The 26,260-nt window shown below is 40.4% G+C and overlaps 2 protein-coding genes across 3 annotated transcripts in view; one reads left to right on the top strand and one right to left on the bottom strand.

The window, feature by feature from the left end:
* The first annotated feature begins 3,440 nt into the window (after positions 1 to 3,440).
* On the top strand, positions 3,441 to 4,957 carry ss18l2 (ss18, like 2). Its single transcript, XM_004539712.6, has 4 exons — positions 3,441 to 3,907; positions 4,239 to 4,315; positions 4,399 to 4,483; positions 4,572 to 4,957. The coding sequence occupies exons 1-4, from the start codon at positions 3,839 to 3,841 to the stop codon at positions 4,632 to 4,634; spliced, it is 294 nt and encodes a 97-aa protein (XP_004539769.1). The 5' UTR covers positions 3,441 to 3,838; the 3' UTR covers positions 4,635 to 4,957.
* Positions 4,958 to 5,919: 962 nt separating this feature from the next.
* Positions 5,920 to 26,260, bottom strand: part of garre1 (granule associated Rac and RHOG effector 1) — a 42,518-nt gene continuing 22,177 nt past the window's right edge. For both annotated transcript variants that reach the window (XM_004539711.4, XM_076875060.1), the window contains 12 exons: positions 23,170 to 23,382; positions 22,437 to 22,577; positions 22,081 to 22,176; positions 21,583 to 21,744; positions 21,207 to 21,365; positions 17,474 to 17,571; positions 14,332 to 14,457; positions 13,136 to 14,247; positions 11,993 to 12,158; positions 9,625 to 9,762; positions 8,838 to 8,913; positions 5,920 to 8,006 (listed from right to left, as the gene is read on the bottom strand). In XM_004539711.4, the coding sequence (XP_004539768.2) occupies positions 7,686 to 8,006; positions 8,838 to 8,913; positions 9,625 to 9,762; positions 11,993 to 12,158; positions 13,136 to 14,247; positions 14,332 to 14,457; positions 17,474 to 17,571; positions 21,207 to 21,365; positions 21,583 to 21,744; positions 22,081 to 22,176; positions 22,437 to 22,577; positions 23,170 to 23,382 (2,808 nt within the window). In that variant the 3' untranslated portion in view covers positions 5,920 to 7,685. The remainder of the gene's footprint in view (positions 8,007 to 8,837; positions 8,914 to 9,624; positions 9,763 to 11,992; positions 12,159 to 13,135; positions 14,248 to 14,331; positions 14,458 to 17,473; positions 17,572 to 21,206; positions 21,366 to 21,582; positions 21,745 to 22,080; positions 22,177 to 22,436; positions 22,578 to 23,169; positions 23,383 to 26,260) is intronic.

Consider the following 26,260-nt stretch of genomic DNA (forward strand, 5'->3'; position numbering starts at 1 on the left):
GCAATAAATAGCAAAAATGGTTGACATAGCAAATACACAACTCACATGCAGATTTGCTTTTCTTTGATACGATGGTCAATAAAAGATCACATTTTTTTAAAAAAAATTCATGATAAAAGAATATTCACCCACTGCTCACCTGATTAGGTAGATATCAAATATATAGATCCTCTGGGCTGTTTCAGAAACCGCTGATCTAAAGTCAGATTCTGTCAGCTTGATAGGTTTGAGACATGACTTTCTTTGGTAATTAGGACATTTCAGTTAATCTTGCAATTAAAATTACTACTACAGCAGCATAAAGAATAAAACAAAGGATGATCTACAATTTAAACATTATTCCTGGGAAATCGAATGAGAGATGAAACATCTTTGCAAATTTACACAAGTCCAGTTTCCTTCTTTTTCAAGCTCTTGGGTCCAAAACAGCCTGAGACATCACACTTCCGCCTCCATGTTTGATAGTTGATGCCACACACAGTGGAACCATCCTTTCACCTACCCGACAGCGTACAAAGATCCTGAGTGATGAACTGAAGATTTCAAATTTTGATTCATTAGTCCCTAATACCTTCTTCCAGTCTTCAGTAGTCCGATGGTGGTGTTTCATGGCCCAGGCAAGCCTCTCTGCCTTATTCTGACCTCTTAGCAATGGCTCTCTTACTCCAACTCTTCCTGTCAAACCTGCAGCCTGCACAGTAGTTCTTGAGGACTGGAGTTTGAGACCCCTGTCCTACAATATTGGCCACTCCAACAATCAGAGGATTCCCTATGAGCAAGCATTAAGTTACAGTGGGGAGAAAAAACTCCCTTGTAATAGGAAGAAATGTCCAGCAGAACCAGGCTCAGGAAGGGACAGCCATCTGCCGTGACTGGTTGGGGTGGAGGGAGTGAAAATTAAAAAAAAAAAAAAAAGCCAAGGTGATAAATATTGGAGCAAGTTGATTATTTTTTTGTTAAAATATTAAGCTGTTGTTATCAGGTTTAAAGGAGTATTGGATTTGCATTGTTTGCACTGTATTTCTGCTGTTGATTACCTTTTCCAACCCCTACTTGTGGTTTTGTCACTTTTGTCTGGGGTCAAAGAAGCAATGCTGGAGACTTGTGTCCCCCTCTGCTCCTCATTTTAATGCAGGGGGAACTCTCAGGCCAGGGTCAAAAAAGGGATGCTTGAGAACCTCCAAGGGTTTGATGCGCTGGTTTGCAAGCAAGGCCAACATCTGTTTAATCAGGCTGACCAATAAATCTGTGCCACTTTCAGGTCCTGTTCTAACTGTGATTACTCGTTTGAGGTCATCAAGATGCTGCAGTGTTATATGTCGAGTGTCCTTGGATTGGTATCCTGTCTCATACTGAAATTGCTCTTCTGTCTTAAATGTCCAGCGCTGTTCGCTGTGGTCGTTTTTTCTGAAATAATATTCTGTGGCCATGCTACAGTCTAGAATATAGTCTGGTGGCTGGCCCTAAGTGTCTGTGATGGATTTTAAAACATCATAATCCATTTTCCCAGGGTAGAGTGGCAACCCTGTAGCAAGCTCCACAGCTAGCCGGCTCAGAGGCCACATGTCAATTGCTTCATTATATGGAATATGAAGCATAACTTCGGGTGCTCTATACCAAATCGTCTGCACAATGGTACCAGGAATCGCTGCACACAGAGGACATACCTGCCACCTTGCCTGTTGCAAAATTTCAGGTTTGCTCTTGTTGATTTTAATAGCCACTGCTTGCTTGGTTTTTGTATTTTGACATTTGGTTACGAGACCAAAGGTGCCTTCTCCAAGAAAAGCTTCTACCTTGTAGTGGTTTCCCAAAATGCTCCCTTCAAATATTTCACATGACATGGTGAAATGTGTTTTTTTGCTCTTAAATTGGTGAGAAACGTTTGAAAATGGTTTTGGTTGTTGTTGTAAAACTCTATCAAAACTTTTCCAATGTTTTCTTGGTTGCTGTCAGTTCAAGGTCCTTTTAAGCACTATAATATATCACATGTAGGTCCTATCAAGGAGCGTTCAAGCATTCTAAAGTGTGTCTTTGTTTTGTGTGTGTGTGTGTGTGTGTGTGTGTGTGTGTGTGTGTGCGTGTTAGTTACATATTTGGTAAACAAACAGTGGATCAGGCATACCTAATAGTGATGTGTCGGTCGCGAACGAAACGGCTCTTAGAGCCGATTCTTTGAAGTGAACGACTCGAGCCGGCTCCTTATTGGGAATCTTGGTTTTTTTCCTTCTGTCTCTCACCCTCTCTCTTGCACTTTTTTCCGCTTCACTCTGCACGCGAGCCTTGTGCTTTGCGCTGGGAAGAGGGGGGGAGGGGCGGTAGTTACACTCTCAGTAGCACAGGAACAGAGCTGGAGGGAGAGAGAAAGAAAGAGAGCCAGGGACAACAACGTCACATTAGAAAGGTATACTAATCATCCACAACTATTTTCAGTTGCAGATGATAAAGGATTCAAAAAGTTTATTCATGCAGGCCCATATGAGAGAGAATATGCATCTTCTTTTTGTTTTCATAATTTAATTTATATTTAACTGTGTTGTGGTTTGCAGTGTTTTGTGTTGTTTCACTTAAAATTTGTTTAAAAGGAAAAAGCTGAAAATTTAAATAGTTAAAAATTGAAATGTGAATAGTTGTTTTTTGTATTACATGATTTATTTATTATATTTTATGTGGAGTGAATAAATAAAAGTATATTTATGGTGGCCCCCTAGAGACAAAGCACATACAAACTCCAAAACACGTAAAAACTCCAAAACACTTAAAAACTCCATAGCACGTACAAACTCCGAAGCACGTACACACTCTAAAACACTTAAAAACTCAGAAGCACGTACAAACTCCAAGACATTTACAAAAGACAACAGAAGTGCTCCAGAAAGCTAGGCGCAGTGTTGAGCTTTTGTTACCTAGTGGCTACACAAGCCAGGAAGTACCAACGAACGGATTTGGTGTGTGGTAGTAACAGGTAAATGAACATTTTTTTTAAATTATTTGAATATATATGAATGCTTGTGTATAAATACACAAACAATACACATATGCTTTCAATTGTGCAATTTAAGTGATCTAGGTAGCTCTGTTTTGGAAGGTCAGTTAACGCTAGAAATGTGTTTTGGAATTTGTACATGCTTTTTGGAGTTTTTACGTGTATGTGCTTTGTCTCTAGGGGCCACCGCATATATTTATATATAAATATATATAAATAAAACCACTTTTTTTTACATTAGTAATTCCTTTTGTGCATAATTTTATATTATTGTTAATAATAAATTAATTAAAGCAACAAAACAACCTGAAGAGCCAGTTGGGAGCCGAAAAATCCGACTCTTTTTAGTGAGCCAAGCCGAAAGAGCCGGAAATCCCATCACTAGTACCTAATCAAATGAGTGTATATGCAAATACACATACATGCACGTGAAAGACATCTTTATCAAGCTGAACACCTGACAGTTCCTCCCCAGTTTATTGTTAATCTATCAAAACCTGCAACAAACTTGGGGATTCCTAAGTCAAAATTTCAATTAATTTATTTAAAGTTCGACTTAAAAACTACAATTTTTAGATTATCTAATTTTTTTTTAAACAATGCGATAGTACGTCTTTTCAGTGGCGGAAACGAGCTTCTTTAATCTAGCGTTCAGCCTTCGATGCAATGGAGTGCTCCATCTTTCTGCACATATCATCTTTGGTCGGCTCCCGCCACTGACGTTTCCCTCGGCCGCTGGGCTGTGCCTGCCTCCCCGTGTGTGAGTCGAACATAATACGTCCCACGAAGAAGAAGCTCTCCGGTCAGCTGGCGTCGTAAAAGCGAAATCGTTGTAGTAGGATTAAATTAAACATGTCGATTGTGTTTGTACCAAAGAAACTCAGAGGAAAAGCTACAGTCAACCAAGAGACGATACAGAGGGTAAGACACCAAGAACGTATATTTTAGAAGCTTTTACGTTGTTTTTATGACTCGATCGTTCTTGGATTAGCAATTAGCTTGCTAACAGGTTTATACGTTCACCCTTATTTGGGGGGGAAATTGGTAACCTTTTCGCATTTGGCTGTTGACTTTTTACACGGACTTGTCCCGGTGACGGGTTTAGAAAAAATGTTAAAAGTGGTTGTGGTAGGGCCTTATCTAATTAACATGGTTCAATACTCCGTGAAAACCTTTGTCATTTTTTGCTGTAAGTGGCTTTACGCTCTCTAAATTTCTCTCTGGTCCTGCCGGATTCTCTGCTTTGTTCCAGTTACTGGATGAAAACGATCAACTGATCAGATGCATTACAGAGTACATGCAGAAAGGACGCGCGGTCGAGTGTGTGCAGTAAGTTACACAAACCTCTCCTCCACTAATGCTGTTGATTGACTTCATAGTGTTGTTATTTATTTTTTTCCATTTTCCAACAGATACCAACAGATTCTGCATCGCAACATTGTCTACCTGGCAACCATAGCTGATGCAAGTCCCGACAGTGCAGCTTCCACATCAAATGTAAACACAGCCCAGACACAGAAGCAGCAGTAATAATGAGGATGGAGGTGGCTTGTTTCTAATGCTCTATTATTGTCTTCGTTTCTAGTGCACATCTAATGACACATCAGCTTCAGCAGCAGCTGTGAATGGGCACACAGAGGGCAGCTGATTGCAGTTTCTGTGACAGCTGCATTCTTCCTCAGAAGCATGTGATTGTGGTCATTTGACAGCATAATTGCACAGAAACTGCCAAGGTGGAGTTCACAAAACTTGGAGATGAAAGCAAAGGATCCACCTCCTGTTATTTGTCAGGAAAAAGGTCTCTAGCCTTGGCAGAAAATGCCCTCTCAAAGCACCCTGCCAGTCGAGAATGATCTCACAACAAAAAAAATGTTTTCAGTATGAACCGTTTTCAGTGACGTAAACCATTTCAGGGTCGAGCTGGATATCTGCGGACAAAATTGGAAACAAAATAAAATTTTATTTGCACTAGTCATGAGTGCTTTTTGTCTCTTCAGATTTTATATTGTATTGATGCACACTATTCCCCTGTTACGCCTGAATTATTCTGCAGAATCTGTACAACCTATAGTCAACCCAACACCTTCCTCAGCATTCATATCTGTGAAAGGTGTGTTAACAGCACTAGGTACTTAAATTTATAAGGAAGGGGCACATCAGGTGTAGGGTTTCACAAGGGCTTGCAGTTATAGTAAACCTGAGGTGTAGAGTTCACATCCACTTAAATGCTTTCAGCAGGAGCATCTTTTATCACTCTGGTTTAGAACACCCCAGCTGTTTTTCTTTCCTCTCTGAGGCCTTGAGCTACAACTTGAAAGCTACCACACCTACATATATCCAAGTTACATTATACAGAAACTAACAACACAGGCTACAGTATTCCCCCACAAAGTTGCAGTTTTGTTTCAGAGGATACCTTTGTTTGAGATGGTGAGATACCATTCAGAGGCAGAAAGTAGCCAATCCGAGAGCGTAATTCAGCTCTCCTTAATGCATCTCTGCGTGTAGCTATCTGCATGTTGTTCGTTTTGTTCTAAAAGCCATAAGACGCCACACAAAAGCATATTTAGGGTTTAAACTAACCTTAAATTTAAAAAAAAGAAAAAAAAAGGCTTTTTTTGAACCACATCCAGAATTTGCAGTTTTTTAAAGGAATGTAACCCCCGCAAATTTTGAGGGTCAACTGTATCTCGATTAAGAAAGCTTCCTTGTCTTGTTTTGTGTCTTGGACATGCTGGAGAGATATCTTTTGCCTGGCTTAGGAATGGCTGTGCGCTGGAGCACACAGCTGTGAAGGAGGAGGTCTGTTTAGACTGCAGTCCCTGTAATCCAGGCCCAGATAAAAAGCAGACGATAGGTGAAGTAAGCGGGAAGAAAAAAATGAAAACCAGCAAGAGACTTTTGTTTAAAAAAAAAAATTTAAAAAAACAACAGCATTTTGAATTGCTAGTTATTTTTATTTATTTTTTGCATTGCTGGTACACTTGGAAAGATTCAGTTGCCAGCTCAAGAGAACAATAAGCAACATAAGCCAAGCAGCCCCCCTTCATATCTTCTATCAGGGCAACATGTTTTTATTATTATTTTTCTCTTTTTTTGTGTTTTTTTTAGAAGCCACTAGTAAACCATTTGACACAGCTGAGAAGCTAACAGTTACAGTCCAAGGTCTGTACTGATGTCTTAAAAAAGGCTGCAACAGTTAGGGAGATAACACAGACAAAAAGCAACAAACCCTATATCTTGATTGTGCAAAGCACATTAACTATAAAAAGATATATATTTATATGTATATACAGCAAACAATTCTCTGTAAACATGTTAAGTATGTTAGTTTTCTGAAAACATGGTGTCATTTCATAAATACAGGCAACATTGGCATCCGCAAACATCACAAAAAGATAACATTCTGGGCTTTTAAATACAGCCCACTGCCATAGGAACGGAGGAAACAAGGGCTTGAAAAAACAAAACAACAACAACAAAAAACCCACCCTCGTTACACAATGTTTTAGTGTTTAGCATGGCGTATTTGGTAACCTTTATAGATCGATGCTGTAGTTAAACTCTGTAGGAAAAACATGTGCTTTTTTCACATATTGGGAGGTGGAAAATAATGTTTTATGTAATATGTCTGCAGGAATACTAACATACAGTATGGTATAACATGTAAGAAAATACAAAAATAAGATTAATACTGTCAATAATTGTACACAAAAAATATTGTGTTATTAAACAAAGAAGAAACGTTAGGTTTATGGGAGTTAGTGTCAATCTGGAGCCAACAACTGCCAATTAGAGAAGAGGAAATGAAGATGTTCCCTAATGCTCACATCTAGTAGGGTGTTTAACTTCATGTTGATCAATAATCTCAGACTGCCTCTCATCTCTTCAGCACCATTCGTCTTCCGAACAACGCTTTGGTTGGAAATAATATTCTGCAAGTGCTATCGATACCAACATGGCACATAGTTACTGCTATAACTCTTAACTCTGGTCAGTTGTTGAAAAAGTAGTGTATTTCTCTCAAATTACACCTCTGCAGTGACTTACTATATTTATGCTGAGCCTGCTCAAAGCCTCTTAATAAAAAGTACTAAATATTTATATTTCAACTTCACTATTTTACAAGCTATGAAACAGTAGATGGTAGCTGTATTCTGGGTCATCTTGCATGAGATTTGGCAGTTACAGCTATGTAGACACAGTATATTTATTACGGGCAAAATGAGAGCATTTTAAGCCCCTGCCCCCTTGTAATCCCACACACACACACACACACACACACACACACACACACACACACACACACACACTTTTAGCTGCAGAAGCAAGTGGGTGACGGCTTTGCACGTCTCCAGCTCTTGTCTGAGGAAATTTCTGCTCGACAGACAGAGAAACGACCACCTGACTAACTGCTGCCAGCACGACATGCGCACCTTTCATGGTTAAAACATGGCAGTTTGAAAAACTTCAAAATACATCTTTTTCTGATGGGGATGTTTGACATGGAAAAATATAGATACAAAAAAATGTCGAGCCAGTGTGTATACTTTACGTTGCCTGTGAGGCTTTTGAAATTTTCCAATTCGCTGGGTGTGGAGTTTAATGGCTGTAGCTCGGCCCACTCAGTGGCTCATGTAACAGAGCTACGGGTCCTCTGTGGCACTTCACCGTGGACTCGTTAGACATTAGATCGGGATCAGTACTGGTGAAGGTAGGAGGGTCTGTGCTCATGCTTGACGGGGAAGGATTTAAAGCCCTTGGTCATCGGTTTATGTTGCTGCTGTTGCTGCTGCTGCTGCTGCTGGGTGAACGGAAAACCAGAGGAGATGCCGGTGGAGGGGGAGCAGTCGCTGGCAGTAGACCACACGGGAGACTGGAGCATTGGCATGGAGTCACCCCACTGGGAAGAAGGAGGGATGTTCATCTGGTACAAGGAAGAGCTGGGATTGGGCATGGTGTTGGTGTGGGTGGAGTGTTGCCACGGTGCTTTGGGAGGCCAAGTTTTAGTTTTGCTGTCCTGTGGAGGAGGCCGGAACATGACGAGTCAACATGCAATCAAAAATAGTAGAAATGGTTAAAGGCGTTTTTGTAATCATCTTCTGCTAACTGTTTCTAAACCTTCCCCACCAGGGGGCAGCATTTCACCAGTGCTCCTGGTCTTTTAATTTACAGCCCTACCCCAATCTCCTCAAGAGGTTTTGGCTTTTCCTAGACTGTAATTTTTCTCTCAACAGCCATCTTTTAATGTATGTGTGTAAAACACGGATGTAGCTTCTGGGTTTGAGAATGAAGAGGAAGTGAACGTGACTTAATCTGACATTTGTGACTTCAGTATTTTCCTGGTGACTTTATAATCTCAATCACTACTTTCAGATCATATTAAACAGAATATTAGGCTCATTTTGTAAATCCAGGTAATTCCAAGAGTCAGAAAGGAGGATTTCATGGGAATGTTCACAGCAGTCTATTATGCACTTCTGGAGCCAATTCCTACCCTTGCTTGAAAACGCTTCATAACGGGACTTCCCTAACCAATCCATGATGTCACGGTGGCTACATCCACTGTGTGCTACCATTAATGACCTGCCTGGTTATACGGATGTTACACAGACTCATTGCAGAATCCTGTGGTACAAACAGGTATTGCATAAAAGTATGATCTGGGTGTAGTTCAGCTGATACCTAGACATTTAGGACTCATAGCAGCTGTTTGTTCACATTCGTTTGACACATTTATTATTTTGGGGGAGTTCCTGAACCATTCTTAAACACAGGAATCTATAATTAGTCCAGCGTAAAATAAAATGAAGTGTGACATTTCACTGGCACAGAGGGGTTCAAACTTTACCTGGCTATCGTCGCCGATGTGATGGAGAGGTGGTGAAGGCAGAGTGCACACCTCAGGCTCACCACAACTGTGTTTCCTGAGGACAGAGAAATCTACACTGAACATACTCACAAAGAGTATCTGATGAATGTTAAACTGCAGCAGATATTTTTACTGAGATAAACACGATGACCTACGGAGCCACGCAAGACACATGGGAGAAAAACAAATTACGATGAGCCTTTGCAAACAAAAGTCTTGCGAGATCTCGCAAAATAGACTGCATACTTTGCAGGTCACATTTGAAGGCCGAGTCAGTGTATCCTTCGTAACCCAACCTATCCCAGAATTCATAGCGCGGCCCAGCCAATTCGTTTCCAACAATGGCGGCAGCTACTTAGTTTTAATATTACGCTTTGTGGGTCACAAAATAAACTTTTAAGATATTTTGAGGCGTGAATGTAGCTGTGTAAACGTCAAATATCTGCTCGGTTTATCATGACATCACATATTTGCAAAAGTGCTCCGACATTTTAGGAGACGTCTGTTACCCACCATCTCGAAGCTAACGGGAGGTCGAGGCTCACTACAGTCGGGGGGAACACCGCACTCCCGGCACATCGTGCCTTGACCTCCCGGTCAGCTTCAAGCTGGCGGCCTCTGAAGAATGCGGCCAAAACTTTTGCAAGATCTTGCAAAACTTCAGCTTTATTTTTTCTTCTCCCATGTCCCTTGCGGGGCTCCATAAGGACCAAACCAGGAAGACAGAACAAGATAAACACCACAAGTGGATGACTTTCAGACTTACCGCCTTTGTTTAACTGCAGCTACCAGGTCTGGCCCAGAAAACATGGAGAACAGACTGTCACCATTGGCTGAAGATGTCTCGTCACTAGAGCTGGCCGAGTCCCCCTGATTGGCTGACCAACCACTGTTTACAGCATCACTGTGGGCACAACCAGAGAAGGTGTTAGCAATTTCTCTATTAGTTACTAAAAACTGTGTATAACAAAACCAACAAAATTAGACAACTTAAACATATGAATTTAAAGCCCAGTATCTCTCGGCCTTTATTCAAAGCAAAAGCTGCATAAAAGTGATACATTTTTGCATAGGGTTTAAAAGTGAGATCGCATAACTGCAATGATGGCTTGTTTACTTCTATCTGCTTGCATCTGTGAGCAGGATGGTGTGTCACATGTGGGTGGAATTAAACAAGAGCACCCAGGATAAACATGCTAAATGCCTCACTTATTGCTAATGTTGGATAAATTAAAAACATAATCAAAACATCACATGACACAGTTTGACAGTTTAAAACTATGCCAGTGCCCACGACGATGAAAGCTTTCACATTTCAAAACAAATGTACCATATGTGAAACCCATCAGTATGCTGGTTCTCAAACTACCAAAAGTCAGACATCCCTGCATTGCAAACATATAAACAGGAAAGCACTGATCTGTACTTGTCACATTTGAGAATCAGCACGATGCTGCATACTGCTGTCATTTACAGCTTTTGGCTTTAAAATGTGAAGTTGCTGATACATGCATGCTTTGCAATGGCCACAAGGGGGTGACCTTTGTTGGTTGCAAAAAGACTTCCAGTCTCAAAAATCTATGGGGCAGCCCCCTGCCCTGACCTCTGTACACACTTTACTGTTGACTTCATAGGCTCTTGGCTCTGGAAGCATTTATTTATCTGTGGTTAAGAGTATATGATTTTGTCAAAGCTACATCAACAGAAGATAGAACAATATTGTACTGCATTTTACTTTATTTTGTATAGTGTATTTCTCTTTTTTCCTAAATGACTTTCTGGATGCTGTTTACATGATTTAAATTAATTGGACAAAACAAACACTTTTAAAAGTCCTCAAAAACACCTTTGTGCTAGTTGCCTCACAGGAGCACTGCCATAATGACACACACACACACACACACACACACACACACAGAGACAGACTCTCAAAGTGAAAACAATGTCAGGAATGCAACCATGGCTGGCCAATCAAAGGAATGATATCAGCAGAAACAAATGTTTGAGCTAAAAGATGATAACAGCTCCTCAGGCAGATTTATCCAGAGCTTAGGTGTTCCAACAGCAGAACCATGATCTGCTCATCTTAAATTCAGAGACATCAACAGCAAGAAGGTTCTTATCTGCCTCAGGCTGTGCACACAGTGGCAGGGGAGAGCAGCTCTGAGATGCTATCTGAAACCTGGTCACAACAAACCTTAAAGCCAATCACTAAAATCTTATAAATTAACCCCTGTAAGTGCAGTGCTGCTAAAAGACTCCTCCTAAAAACAACTCACTACCAGTTTGTCTTATAAGAAAAATACTTTTTTTAATTGAATGTTTGATGTTAAGATCTTTACCTACAATAGACCGAGTGTAACTGAATTTTAAGACCAAAACTGACATTTGTTGATTGACTGATTTTCTTTTGCTTTCTGACATACAAAAAATAAAGAAATGATCTTAACATTTGCCGCGGTTCTTATTACTGGTTTACATGCATGAATGACCTTAACTATGACAAACTAAGTAAATATTCATAACATGGTTTCTTTTCTTTAATTTTTCATTTATCAGCTTATGAATGCTGACAGAGATAGATTGGCAAACAGCTAATACTGACATATAATACTGATTGGTCAGATCCCAATAATAAACAAATGACCTTTCTACAAAGGTTTGTTTAGGTTCAGTTTTAAATAGAAGCATGGAAGGAAAAGGATGAAAAACATGATGACTTTATTACAATTTGTTTATTGATATTTTTTGAGTTAAAATGATAACAGAATACTGTAGAATTCACTTAGACATACCCAAAGTTTTGGGTTTTAGTACTGTTGAACCAAAGACCAGCTGTTTTTGAAATAGTAATAGACACATATTATAAAATGTAATTTATTTGTAGAATTGGTGTTTTTTAACCAATAACATAAGAGCATTTTTAGAATCTCTGTCACATATAAATGAAACAGCATAGGTTGAATAACTAAAACCATGCATAATAAAAAGGCCCTTACTCTGATTCTAGTTGAAATAGCTTGGTTGATTGAGGGTCATTATATATTCTTAAACATCCCTATGTGGGACACGTGCTAAAATGTCAACTTGTCTGGCAATGAATGAGTGGTAAAAGCAGATGTATGGGTACCAACCCCTCGCTGAAGTATTCTGGGTGGGACCAGGTCCTGTGCTGCTCATCAGGCATTGGCCAGTTGCTGCGCGTGTTGCTGGGGCGGCGAATGTGCTGTACCTGCCGTTTCTGCTGCATGGCCTGACTGACGCCGGCGACGTAACGTGCAAACTCCGGGTCCGAGCCAACTGCGCGTGGAAAGGGAGGATAAACACAACTATGAGTTTCTGACACCCTCAGCTTTTCTCTTTCGCTCCCTGGAGCTCAATCTATTCAGCCAGACTGTCTACCACAGCAGAAAAATCACAATAGCCTTAAGTCAACTCTGCACAATGGGCCTCGACGCAATCAAAAGAGTGTGCTGCACTGTAAGAAATATAACTGACACAAGCTAAATTCAGCGCACATCACCAACTTACAGTTGTAGCCACAACTTCTCATCGTACCTGACCAATATTTATATCAGGTGTCTTATGTCACCCTTCAGGTTTTAAGAAAAATCTGCTCAATTTAGTCAAATTACAGTGTCTTTTATGCACTGTAGTAATATTTGTCTGGTAGTCGCATCTTTATTTTTGATATCAGCTGATGTTTGAAAGCTAATTTTCTTTTATGACACGATTAAGATTTGAATTTAAATTAAAAACTTTTTACAGTCAGCTTGATACCCACTACCATCTTCTTAATGGTTTCATCTTGATTGTACTGTAGGGAGACTCAGGCCACCCACACCCCTTTCCTGAACATTTGTCTCCAGCTATACCTTTCAAAGTGTTAGAGACACTACTAAGCTTCTCTGAGGTTTTAAAATAATGAAAGTCAGTGCCATCAATGCTGCAGGATTAGCTGAAACTTAACCTAACCCAGTGAAAGAAAACTAAATAAAAGGCTCTTTGGTTTGTTCCCTCATCTCATCCAACATTATTTGTTTATTTAATAAGAACATAGTATGTTAATGGATATCACTACCAAAATGCATAATGCAAGTAACAAAAATGGTGAATTTAGTCATGCTGATTTTTGTGCTCTCAACTTCTTCATATTCTGGATGTGAGTGTCTGCCTTCTTTTTAACTTAAAGAGTTGAGCTGTTCTTATATAAATAAATGTTCACTCTGTTTCATATGGATGTAAACTCAAACATGAAACTGTAAGGTAAACATCACCTGCTGGGTCGAAGGGCAATGTGTCCCCCAGGACTCCAAACACTCCCTCACTCTGGTCCCGGTTGGGCCATGTATTGTTACGAGGTCCTTGGGGTTTCTGACCCAGCATCTCTGACATGACACTGTCCATGTAGGTGCTGACCAAGCCCAGACTGTACAGGTCTGAGCTCAAGTCTGGCAGTCCAGATGATGCCCACTGCCCAATGGGACCTAGGGGTGATAGCCCTGCTGGGGGTCCTTGCGGCGGAGGCTGTTGTCCAGAAGTGCCCAGCCACTTGCTTGCCACTCTTTGTTGTGGTAAGACCTGGGGTGGGGTTTGCTGGGGAGGAAGCTGCGGGGGAGGCGCTTGTTGAGTGATGGGCTGCAGGAGGTGCTGGTAGTAGAGGTGCTGGGCCTGTGGGGAGGGCTGCTGAGGTGGTGGAGGAGGGGGTTGCTGCTGGGGCTGTTGTTGCTGTTGGGGAGGCGGCTGTGGATTAGGCTGAGGCTGTTGTTTCTGTACTGGCTGTGAAGGTTGAGGCTGAGGCTGGGGCTGAGGCAGGGTCTGAGCTGGAGGCTGCAGGGCACTGTGAGAGATTGATGAGGTGGCTTGTGAAGGACCACTTGGGGGCTTCAGCTCAGCAGGATTAGCAGAAGCCACAGAGTTCCTCCTCTTGACCAGGGGTGAGGCTTGCTGGGATTTGCCCATGTTGAATCCTGAGAGAAAGTCAATGACATCCTGCATCTCTTGGTCTGTGGGCAGGTTCATCCCCTGGTCTTCAGAAACTGAACCGTTGGCCAGCTGGTTTTGTTGAGTGGAGTCAGAGGTACAAGGCAGGCTGCCCATCTGCAGGATGCTCTGTAGCCTCCCATCACTGTGGCCCATGCCTTTTGCCTTGTCCTCAGAGTTACTGGTTGTTAGCATGCTGCGAGATGGAGTACTAGGGATGGAAAAACTGCCTCCGCTATTTGAGCTGGATGAGACTTTCTTTGTGAACTTGGAAGTGAGCTTTGATATAGTTTTGGGCAGTCCACTAGAGGTCTTGGAGCTGGTACCTGGAGGCAAGTCTGTGGGGATGCCATAGTCTGGGCTCTCTCTCTGTAGCTGTATCTGAATAGTGGGCAAGGCTTGCTCTCTTTTGTGGACAGGAGAAAAGAAATGTGTGTTAGCTAGTCAAAACATGGAATGAAATCGTTAATCATTACTAACATCTACTCACTTTCTCTCCTTCCACCTGTTGATGTCAAACACCGCTGTGTAAAGCACGTCTACAAGACCAAGTGTCTTCTCTGGGTCCAAGCTTCGCTGGAGTAAGGACATAGTAGCTGGGTCCTCCTTCAAACACCTGAACCCAAAGACACAAACATTCACAACAGGACAGGATATGATCTGTGAGTCCAACAGTATGTCTTACACATAAAGGCTCAGGTGAGATGAATATCTGGCATGTGATATTTATAAACAAGAAAAGATCCCACACTTCCTTTTATTAAAATAAAAAACTCAAACTCATCACAAAACTATGTACTGTGACACGACACAGAGGTTTTAAGAAGAAATACTTCCCCTATTCCCTAAAATAATACTTGCTTTGACTAGTTTGACTTGATTTACAACACACATAATATCAGCACTGCATTAGAGTACATAACTTTAAAAAAAAAAAAGTCAGTTAAATAAAAGCCTCTGAGAAACACCTTCTTCCAGGACCATTATAAAAGTGCTCTGAATCAAAAACCAGTTTGACTTTTCTAACACCACAAATACCAATGATATGGCTTAGTTTTAAAGTACACATCATTTACACAAAAATCTCTTATATACTACCTAAGTATGAAGGCACTAACCAGCATTTCACTGTTTATTAAATATTTTATATCAAACACATTCTCAATCCCTCTTGAGCCTTAAGCTTTAAAGTCTGTATAAAACCGTCCAAATCAACAGCATGTGTTGATTTGTTCCATAATACCAACTTCAGTTTACTTGCCTTCAATTTTCAACTGTCTCCAACAGTCTAGATTTGTATGTTACTTATCTGTTTACTAAGGGACTGTAAATTCTGCTGTCTGCTCACAAACCCACAATGAAAAGGTTCAGATACTAATGCATTGATTTATTACCCAAAGCTCAGTCAGCACATGTGTAGGTGTGCTTGAAAATTTACAGCTGATGCTATAAATGAGTAAAGTTGAAGTTCTGCAGTGTAAGAGCAGTTTTTCTTTGTTTGTTTTTTTTGTCATCTATTTAAACATCAGCATTGGCCACAGAATTTGTAAAGGATGAATAAAGCTTCTGGCTCTGAAAAGTGAAGCCAACACATTAATACTTTAAACCTGTATTCTTGTTAATGGCCAGCAGGGGGCAACTCTTCTGGCTGCAAAAAGACTTCCTGTTGTAAAGAAGTTTATAAAAAAACAAATAAAAAACAAAAAACAAACTTTCAGCTCTCTTGGTCTGTGATCTCAGTAAACACTTTTCTGATGACTGCAGACTATGCTCATGTCTGTCCCCTGTTTCACAATAAGATCCAGCCCGTCTTTCATCCTGTCTGGTTCCAGCCATCATAACTTGTCTTCAAAAACTAGTGGTTGGCCTCATCAATCTTATTTTATTTATTTAAAAAAATAAATAAATAAATAAATAAATAAAAATCAGTCTACGGCGGATATTTGCCATCATAAAACCCACTGCCAAATAAGACAGCACTGGGATGCAGCTTTTTAAGGTTGACTAAATTTACACTTATTAAAAGCCAGTGTGACGAAGAACTGATAGAGTCCCAATCAAAAGTTTAAGACCACTTAAAAAATGGGGGGAAAAAAAAAATCATTTTCCATGGTTGGATCTTAACAAGGTTCCAAGTAAAGCTTCAACGACAAGAAGAAAGGGGAGTCAGACAAAACATTTTTTGAGCATGCAATTTATTGAAAACAATGCTCCACCATTGATCACTTCAAAAATTTGTTGCAGCATGCTTGATGCAAGCGTTTCCATGAGGTGCCTGGGAACATTTCTCCAAGTGTTGAAGATGGCTGCACGAAGGGCATCTACTTCCCTTGCCATCCATCCCCAAAGGTTCTCAATTGGATTTAGATTAGGGGAACATGCAGGATGACCCCCTGTTATTCTCCTGGAAGAAGTTCGTTGTCCTGCGCGCATTGTGTACTGTAGCATCGTCCTGTTGAAAAACCCAGTCATTACCACAGAGATGAGGGCCCTCAGTCATGAAGGATGCTCTCTGCAACATGGGGACATAGCCAGCGGCCATTTGACACCCCTGCACCTCCTGAAGCTCCATTGTTCCATTAAAGGAAAACACCCCAGACCGTTATGGCGCTCCCCCCACTGTGGAGCATAGAAAACATCTGCTGGGATCTGCTTGTCATGCCAGCAACGTTGCATCAAGGTGAAATTTTTTCTCATCAAAAAATAAAACTTTCTTCCACTTTTCAATGTCCCATGTTTGGTGCTCTCTTGCAAAGTCCAAACGGTCAGGTCTGTGGCGCTCAAGGAGACGAGGCCTTTGAAGACGTTTTTTGTTTTTCAACCCCTTCAGCCTCAGATGCAGTCTGATGTTATGGGGCTGCAGTTGGCACCACTAACCGCCTTAATTTGGGTCGAGGATCGTCCAGTGTCTTCACAGACAGCCAATTGGATCCTCTGCCTCATTGCTGGTGAAATTTCTTTGGGTCTTCACTGGACTTTTTTGCTCCATAACCCTCAAGTTCATTTAAGAAATTCCACATGACTTGTCTTACTGCGCCCCACCTCAGCAGCGATGGCACACTGCGAGAGACCCTACTTATGCAGTTCAACAACCCGACCACGTTCATAAAGGGAAAGGTTTTTCGCCTTTACCATCAGAACGTCATGACAGTGTGACTACCTGACAGAAAATGACAATGAATCCACATTTTTGCACAGATTTCACCTTTTAAAGGCATGTGGTCTGAAACTTTTGATCAGCTGTAAAACATTAACTATTTAAACTGTTTCAGTTTAAGTGTTGTCTTCAATAAAATGCATGCTCAAAAATTGTTTTGTCTCACTCCTGTTTCTTCTTGTTGTTGTTGACGCTCTACTTGGAAGCTTGTTAAGATCCAACAATGCAAAATATAATAAAATATAAATATAATTTTCTGCCATTTTTCAAGTGATCTTAAACTTTTGATTGCGACTGTAGTAAACAGCCCAGGTACCTGTTTTAATTATGATTTCCTGGCAAAAAGGCTGAATAACATGTATACAAACAAAAACAATTAAAGAATGTATACATATTACCTATATGCCACGTTAAAAAAAAAAAAAAAAAACTCATAAAAACAACTTGTGTGTTGCATTTCTCACGTTGTACTCACCATGTAGAAGGAACCTGGACCACCACCTTGGATCCCTCCAGAGTGATCTGGGGAGCATAGGCCTCCTTGTTCTCAATCTGCGCAGTATCGACAACCACCTGACAGGACACAGAAATACCCTTCTGTTAGCCATCTTAACCTTTCCTGCCATTTCTTTCCATTATTGTGATTTATCTTCTGAAAAAAAAAAAGGTTGTGCTGGATTGCTGCTAAGTTTTTTTGCCATTTTTTATTTTATTTTCCACGAAGTTTTTTCTTTTCAAACTGTTGCACCATTTCCCTCTGTATATCTGTAGCTCTCTTAACTTCAGTACAGGACTATCATTAAAATCGCGGTAAAAACTGACCCAACGTACACTCGCATCTTCCACCCATCTGCAGTGCAGTGGTCCAGTGCACTAGGTTACAAAAACTGAAATGCAAGACCGTCCAAAGTGCTACAAATATGTGACGTCAAACTTGGCGAGTATAAAGACACCAACTCTACAAAACCCTACAGAATACGGACAGATACAATTACAATTTTACCCAGCTGATTAAAACCCTCCTTTACCACCATCTAACGATATCAGAAATTTTCATTCACAGTTTGTCCCCCCGGAAATATCAGTTCAGACCAATTCTCAGCAAATATTATCTTTGTGCTCATATATTCATATCTGCATTTATAATGGCTTCTAAATTAAATTTAAGGTTAAAATGAAGTTAAAGTAAAGAAGATCTGGGAGAAACACCCTTCAGTCAGTATCAGTGTTGCATATTTTGTCCACCAGAGGTCACTGCATAACTTCCCTGTTGGCGCCATTTGAAAAACCAGGATCAACTTCTTCAAGCGTGCAAATAACTTCATAAGCACTTCCCTATTAGTGCCATGTTTGGAACACCACGAACACAACAATCAGCTGATCTGGGCAGAATTGGGAGGAAAAAAGTAATCCGCAAGTTCCTGTGACAAGATTGTTTTTGGCGTAAAAACATTTCTCAAGTGCACCGTCATATCATCTTAGCAAGGACTCAGAAATAACTACACATGACAAATGTTTAGTAAATCTATGTATAGTTCAAATGTCTGAGAAAAATAAATATAGTGGCTGATATATTGGAATATAGAACTTTTAAAATCCTGTACTGGTCAGGGTCTACATGTCACCAGCTGCTAGCATCTCCTCCTTTCATGCTCGACCCTTAACTGGTGAAACAAGTTTGCCGTTTCCTCCTTTAGTGAGAACAGTTTTATTGCCTATTTTGCACTTCTTGCATATTCTTGCTTTTTATTGTGCTTATTTGGAGGTTTGAAGTATTTGAAGTAGCTCCCTTTTTACCAAACCATCCTTGGAGGCTTGCATAGAGATTTTGGGGACACGTGACCGCTTACGACGTGACATTAACTTGTTGGCCATTTCTGTACGTGCAAGTGAAAAACCTACTAAACACAACTATGAGTAAACAAACAAGTGTATATACTCTGTCAGATGAAGTAAAACACTTTCATGACAACCCAAAAAGTTGATTCTGTTCATCTGGATGTAGCATTTTTAGTGGGAGAAATGTTTCATCACACATCCAAGTGACGTCTTCAGCCTCAGCTGAATGCAGGTTTCTTTAACCTTAAACATTTGCATAATGACTGAAACTAGCACCACTGACGAACAAATGGGCTGCGAGGTCATTTTCTTGATCATTAATATGCATTTGTCATGACCATTGTCAAAACCCTTAGTTATCCCTTATGTGTCAAGATTATCGGACAGCTGGGATGCATTTTCTCCAAACACCGCATCTCTGTGGGTTTCAAACCCTAAAAAGGCCCAACTTGAGGTACTTGGGCAAGATAAACTCAAATTGTATTCTTGTATCTTTGCGAGACCCTGGTTTCTCTACGATGCATTCATCAGCGTGTGAATATTAGATAGAAAGCACTTAAGCACAGAAAACAAGCACTTGGGTGAATGAGCTATAAAGTACACCGAGTGCTCAGGTAGAGTAGAAAGCGTTATATAAGAACCAGTCGATTCACCATTTACATGTGGCACTTGCTGTCAGACATGCCTGGGCTTGTCGTGTTCTGCCCACTCAGGAAATAAACACATAATGCTGCTACATGACACTTTTATATCAAGTAAAAATGTATACCTGTTCTGTCAGAGATAATATAAATGTGTCACAGTTTAGAAATCAAAAAAGTTACTCTATATTTTAAGTTTTCTTGCTTCACATATACAGCAACACACACTGACACAGTCTTAAAAAGCAACCGGACATGACTTATGCTCAAAGAAAATGTCAGTCTAATTTAAGACTTTTTTCCAGGCATGGTATGTTGTGGAAAAATAGTTAGAAGTCAAATGCTAGTTACTGGTACCTCTCATTAATTTCCTACTTAGCAGCAAGAGTTCAAGGTGAGAAAGGTGAATGACTTTAATCAGCAAGTCACAACACACAGGTAAGCCTTCCTGTCTGCTGGGAGTCAAATATATTTGCAAGTTCTTTGAAAGTGGCCTTGGCTCCTTGAGACCTGAGTAGCTGGGTCATAAAGAGGGAGTGAAGGTGGGAGGAGTCTATTTCCTGTATTGCAGGAAATTACCCTATTGTTATTAAAAAGGCAGGTGCATCCTTTAAAAAAAAAAAAAAAAAAGGGGGGGGGGGGGGGGGGGGGGCAAACTATGTGAGAACCGCACACAGATGCAGTCAGTTGGTCAGATATGTTGAAACAGACACACACAGAGAAGTAATGCAGCAGAACAGACAAGGTCGTGTTGTTTTAGTGCACTCTGGCAGCCATAAAAAAAGTGAGCAACATTGCCAGGAACACAACAGAAACGGTGCTTCTCACTGTAACTGTCACATGAGCGTAAAGAAAACAGGGAGGAGAAACATTTCTGTGGGAGTCATATTTGGTGCATTGCATGACAATGAGCATGTGAGTAAATGTGTGGAGAAGATACAACGTGTGCGAGGGTGGGTGTCCATGCTTAATCGCTGCAAGATCTATTTTGGGTTTGGTGGTAATAGGCTCAGATAAGGAGCTAATGCAAAGCGCTCATTCATCATATAGGGATTGTTTTACAGTTAGCATGGGGCTGGACGGGAACAAGCTCTCCGTTTTGACACACAAAGCAGGGCAGACCACACAGAGGAAATAAACAGTGAAGCATAAACACACTGGTGTTACTCTGAGGAAAGACTTGCTGATGGCTCTGCCCACGACTCTCCTTTTCAACAGAAGGGTGGGGGAGTTTTGTTTGAATTTCGTCAGACCCGTCCAGACGAGCCTATCCTTCACCCAGATGCTGAAGGAATGCTTCTTCCCTTTTGTCTGTCACTGGTGTTCGTTTACACCTCCTGGCTGCCTCAAAGCAAGCAGACAGATCTGCTCATCTTCAGTACAAATCGGACAAACAATGGGATGTAAGTAGCCAAACCAACAGATACTCAGATGGAGGATTCAGTGGCAGTGAAGAAGCCTGTTCACACAGGTATTCCACCTACTATCCACTGTTCTGAGGTACCAACTACACAGTGGATGTTAACAAGACCAGTCATCATTTGGCATAGACACATAAAATAACTTAAATAAATTACATTTCTGGTGACTTTCTTAAGCATTTAGAAAAACTGAGAAAAATCTAGAGGAATATTTATAATAATAAAAGTCACTTTATTTTTTTTCCATTGATTTTAAAATTCTTACAAACACTACTGAATGGTGCTCTGACCTAACATCTATACTCACCAGACCAGCCTGGGCAAACAGTAGCTGGACAGCTGTCTTGCAAGCTCCTCTCCAACTGGATGGGCAGACCTGGTTTAGGACCTCAGTGACAGGAGAGTCATCTCTGGGTGTCACTCCGTTCTGCCCAAGGGCCTCCTTAATGAGCTGCAGCATCGTGTGCTAAAGAAACAAAACATGGCGGTCCATTACCAAAGCAGCCTATCACAAATATTTGCTGATGTTACAATATAGACACCTGTATTAACCCCCCCCAACAACAACAACTTGAGACTTCAGGAGCCTACATATCTGCTAAGGTTATCACTCAAAACACTGAAAAATGTTTTGATGATGAAACAAAAAAAACAACAGAATGTAGACGAGATGAGGATCATACCGTTTTCAATTTGAGGTTTTCAGCTGCTGACTCATTGAAGGACACTCCTTTGAGAAAATGTGAGCCAATTTGCACGGGGATGGTGGGCAGCTCGCACTGAATGGGCTGCGAGGTGGTCTGCATCCTGCCCGCCTGCTGAGCCTCAGCCTCACTGCAACAACCCTATACGACACACGCATGGATATAAACACACAACAGCCAAAACACTCATTACAGCAAAAAACATGAGATATGTTCGTAATATTCTTTAATCAACTCCTGTGTCAACACTAAAATGATACAAGTACCATAAAAACAAACTTTATGCTACTGGGAAATTAACAGGCATTAAATCATTGCAAGTATTAGGAACAGTGGACAGCCACCAACTCCAGTCCACAGTGACGGGAGAATTAAGCGAACACGCTACAATAGCAGAAGGGAAGGGAACACACACAAGCATGGGGAGAGCATGCCACCTTGACATGGAAAGGTTACAATTTGTGATAGTGAACACACCTGTAAGGCTGCCTCCACAGCTTTGGGGTTGAGATGAAAGCCTGCCTTCAGAGCATACTCACTATGACCGAGGCTCTCTAATGCTGCTTTATAAGCCTGGACAGGGAAGAAGAAAATGATCAGTTACTTTAATATGTTACAGTTTTTATTTCTCCTCTCTGCGGTTTTTTAAAGTAATTATATTATAGTTTTATAATATAAGACTTCATCTAGTTCCATTGTATTATTCCATTAAAATGAAAAGAAAACCTCAAAGACCAAAGTCCATTTGATTCTTAAAACATACCTCAGTATATGTCTAACTCTGGAATAACAGCAACTCATTTCCTAGCCTGATCTATACACTCATACTGCACCTGTAAAGCACTGTCAATCTTCATGTTGAGCTCCTTCAGCTGGTGCTCAGGGATGGTTGTGTTGTTGGAGCAAAAGAGTTGCTGAACCTGGATGCCTGCCAGGCAGCCGTCCCGGCCCCTCTCTCTCAGCCTCGCTGTGGCCTGAGGGTACAGCAGCATACAAAAGAGCTCTGGGTCAATTTACAGCAGGAACATCAATGAAATGTTGCACTGCAACAAAATCTCACCACAAGCAAGAAGTACTTGAGAATAAATGTATAATGCTAATATAATACTGATAGTTTTCTTTCAATGCTGCAAAAACCCTATCTTGTGTAGCTTCTGAAATATGAGCCCTCTGGTGTCTCCCTCTATCCAGGCTGATTCCCTGCAGGGCTAACACTCTGCATGACCGAGTTTAACAAATCAATCAACCCACTATTCTCCTCTCTGCTTCACTGTATACAACAAATCTTGAAAGGGTCCTTGGAGACTGATAAGCCAGGAGATCAGTTGGGTCCTCTTACAAAACAGCTTCTCCTACATAGAGATAGGCTTTAAAGAACATAGCAATGCAAGTTTACAGACAGGCTACAGCCTAGAAAAGAGGAAATAGAAAATTTGGACTGGAAATCATAAATTGTTGGCATTTTTCAGGAATGTGTAGCAAGCTGTTTTTTTTTCACCTCACACAGACAAACCACACATTTCCAAAGCTTAGATCTGGAAAAGTCCTGGGGCTGTGGCTGCATACCTCAGCTGCACCTTTCCATGAGCGGGAAGCTTCTTCCAGCTCTGTAAGGGGCCCAAGGTCAGAGCTTTGGGAGCGGGCATTGGCACAGCGCTCTTGGGCCTGGGCAAGAGCCTCGGCCAGGCAAGACTGAGCCACGGGCTGGACTTTCTGAAGAGCCTGTGATAGAAACTGGAAATGGACCTGCATCACCGTGAGGAAGCACCGACCTAGTACCTGGGAAAAAGAACACAGAGATTACAGTTACAACATACCTTAAGTCTAAGAGCACTCATTATTTGAATGTGGCTCAGTCAAGATGTTTGAGAAACCAAACAATATGGATGCCCTCAGCATAGAGGTGGAATCCTGTATGTTCACATGCCTCTGGGCTTCGTTATTGTTGATTAAAACAAAACTGCTTGCTGCTTTGTTTGCGCCTATCTAATGAAGCATTCGTCAAGTAATGACTGGTTGCTTTACCAACAAGTTATTTCTCCATCTAATATTTTTTTTTTTGCATTTGCCTGCCTGTTCAACCATAAAGTTCCAGGAATTAAGAAGTGTGTCAACTATTTTCTATACACAAAACATCATCATGCTTGACAGGTAAACCTCAAAAGCTGTGATATATGCTTGTTTCGGTAAATTTGGTGCAGGATGTTGCGCAGGCATGATGTGTTTTGGCTCGAGTTGCAGCATATTAAGATAAATGCTTTGAAAAACATGCTAGCGACAACCATTAAACTGTTTATACACACATACAGCAAATGAATACCAGGCAGATTAAAGTCTGGCTACTGCTTTCAACGATTGTATGCCCTATTAATCTCAAACTTATCCAACAAATAAACTTAAGTTCTCTTTCAGAAACACTTTGCTACCTTATTTCCTATTTGTTTTTTTACACAAACTTAAGAATCGTAATGTGAAAGATGGCAAGACCAAATCTCTATAACCAATACATCAACTTCCAAAATACAACATTTTACCAGATTTTAGCAAACCTAAACTTTACGATAAAGTAAACTTTAGTGATAGATAAATAGATAATTATATAAGAACATTATAGCAAGGAGAGAAAAATCCACTATTCCACACATGTGGGAAAAGCATGTGCAAAGTTGACAATAATAACTGACATCATTCCACTACAAAGTGTGTCCAAGCAAGTGCTTGCTGAGTTCAGACAAGCTGTTTGTTGTTCAGTTTGCAAAATAAGAGAAATAGGACACCGTGGGTTCGCTACGGTCACAGGGTTTTCTTTTTCAGATACCTGCTGAAAATATCTCAAGGGATAGGGCTGAGTTCTGAAGTAAGAAATATGCAGTTGCTTTATGATGGCAGACAGGAACAACAACAACAAAGCCATCTTCATTCTTTAACACAATTCACGGACACCAAAACTAAGATGCACAAATGACTGGAGGCATAAAACCGCCATGACTTTGGAGTTTCATTGGTTTTGTAACAACTACAAAATAGGACACGTTGCCAAATAAATTATCATATTTGACATGCTCATGACTTTGGAATTTACTGCCTCATTCAGATTCCATTTAAATATCAAATGACTCAAGAGTGAAACTTTAGAGTAACTAAATATAAAATTCAAATGAAATTGATTTTGTTTAAGTTTACGATAATTACAGCGGGAACTCAAATGTAGTTCTCGCTGTTATGTGTGGGTACACATTTCATTGACAAGCTTCTAGTCTATTTTTCCATTTTTTCATATGAAGTCTTTTTGAAGGCACACTCAATCCTCCATACGAAAGCAGTGCTGGAAAAATTCAAAGACCATGCACTGTGGTATTCCAAGCAGGGCTCATGTTTAACATGCTGGACCTCACAGAAACTGAACAAATTTATATGAGCTCTTCTGACCAGAAATATCCTCTGAATATTCAGGCTTCTTTTCATGTTCTTTTGCAAAGTTTAATTGTGGTTTGTGCAAAAGAGAAAACCTACGAAGAGGCTGTTAAGCAGCATCTTTTGCAGAGTCTGAGCTGGCACAAACTCTGATTTCCACCGATGAACTGTTTGCTGAGGCGAAAACACACTGAAACATATGCTTTTATATTTAGACTGAAGAATCATCACACCTTACACCATGAGGCTCTGATTAGTACCAGTTTGAATCTTTCTATACCTCCCAATTACTGATGCAACTCAGTTTCAACTTATTTTAATTGGTCTGTATCTTCCTGGCTCATTTTCTATATTAAAAATAAAAAATAAAAATCTGATTGCAAGACTTCAGTTCTTCGGGCACTGACTGGATTCTGGGAATCTCATTTAAAATTATAGATGTCAACATGTTTTCTGAGTCAGTGTGCGCATTGGATAAATAAAGTTCTACCACAGCAAGCCTGAGGTAGAACTATAAAATGAGTTTTCTTATAACAAGCATAACAAGTTAGAGAACCTACCTTTCCCGACAATTTTTTAACTACATTTTTTTTTAATTACAGTTCAGAGAAAGTAATGCAACTCACTGAACATTCTGAGCCAGGAAAACCCCTGTAAGTATGAAAGAAACGTTTTTTATATAGTGTGCAACAAGCAATATGAAAGCTCACCAAAAGAAAAAGAAAAGAAAACTACCAAACAAGAAGTTTCTCTGTGACTCAGAGTCAGTATCCTGTCTGAAAGTTGAAAATGTCAGTATATCATGTGGTTTGTTTAATCTGTTCCTCATAATGCAACTAAAATAACAACAAGCTGGTCCTGGACTGAAACAAGTTCAGAGGAAAACTTGTGGCTCTGAGATATTATATGGCACAGCTCTGCTCTAGACTAAAAAACTAATGTCAGTATGCTAAGATGCTTATATCTACAATGACAATGCATCATCACAGTCTTTGCTTAGTTCTAAATGCTGCCACACTAAAGTAAGTTCTCAATTTTGCAAATACACATTTACATATATACGTTCTGAACAACTCATCACAAAGATACATCAATGTGGACCATGAATATCAGGGAGATGGTGTTGTTATATAAATCAGTTGTGATATTTCAATCTGCTGATGGTGCAAAGTGAGAAGTCAGAGGAAAAAATAGAATGAGTTAAATTCGATTAAATTAGAATGTCTGGGGGACTTAAATATTT

This window comes from Maylandia zebra, linkage group LG1 (genome assembly GCF_041146795.1).
Source record: "Maylandia zebra isolate NMK-2024a linkage group LG1, Mzebra_GT3a, whole genome shotgun sequence".
NCBI classification, from domain to species: Eukaryota; Metazoa; Chordata; class Actinopteri; order Cichliformes; family Cichlidae; genus Maylandia; species Maylandia zebra.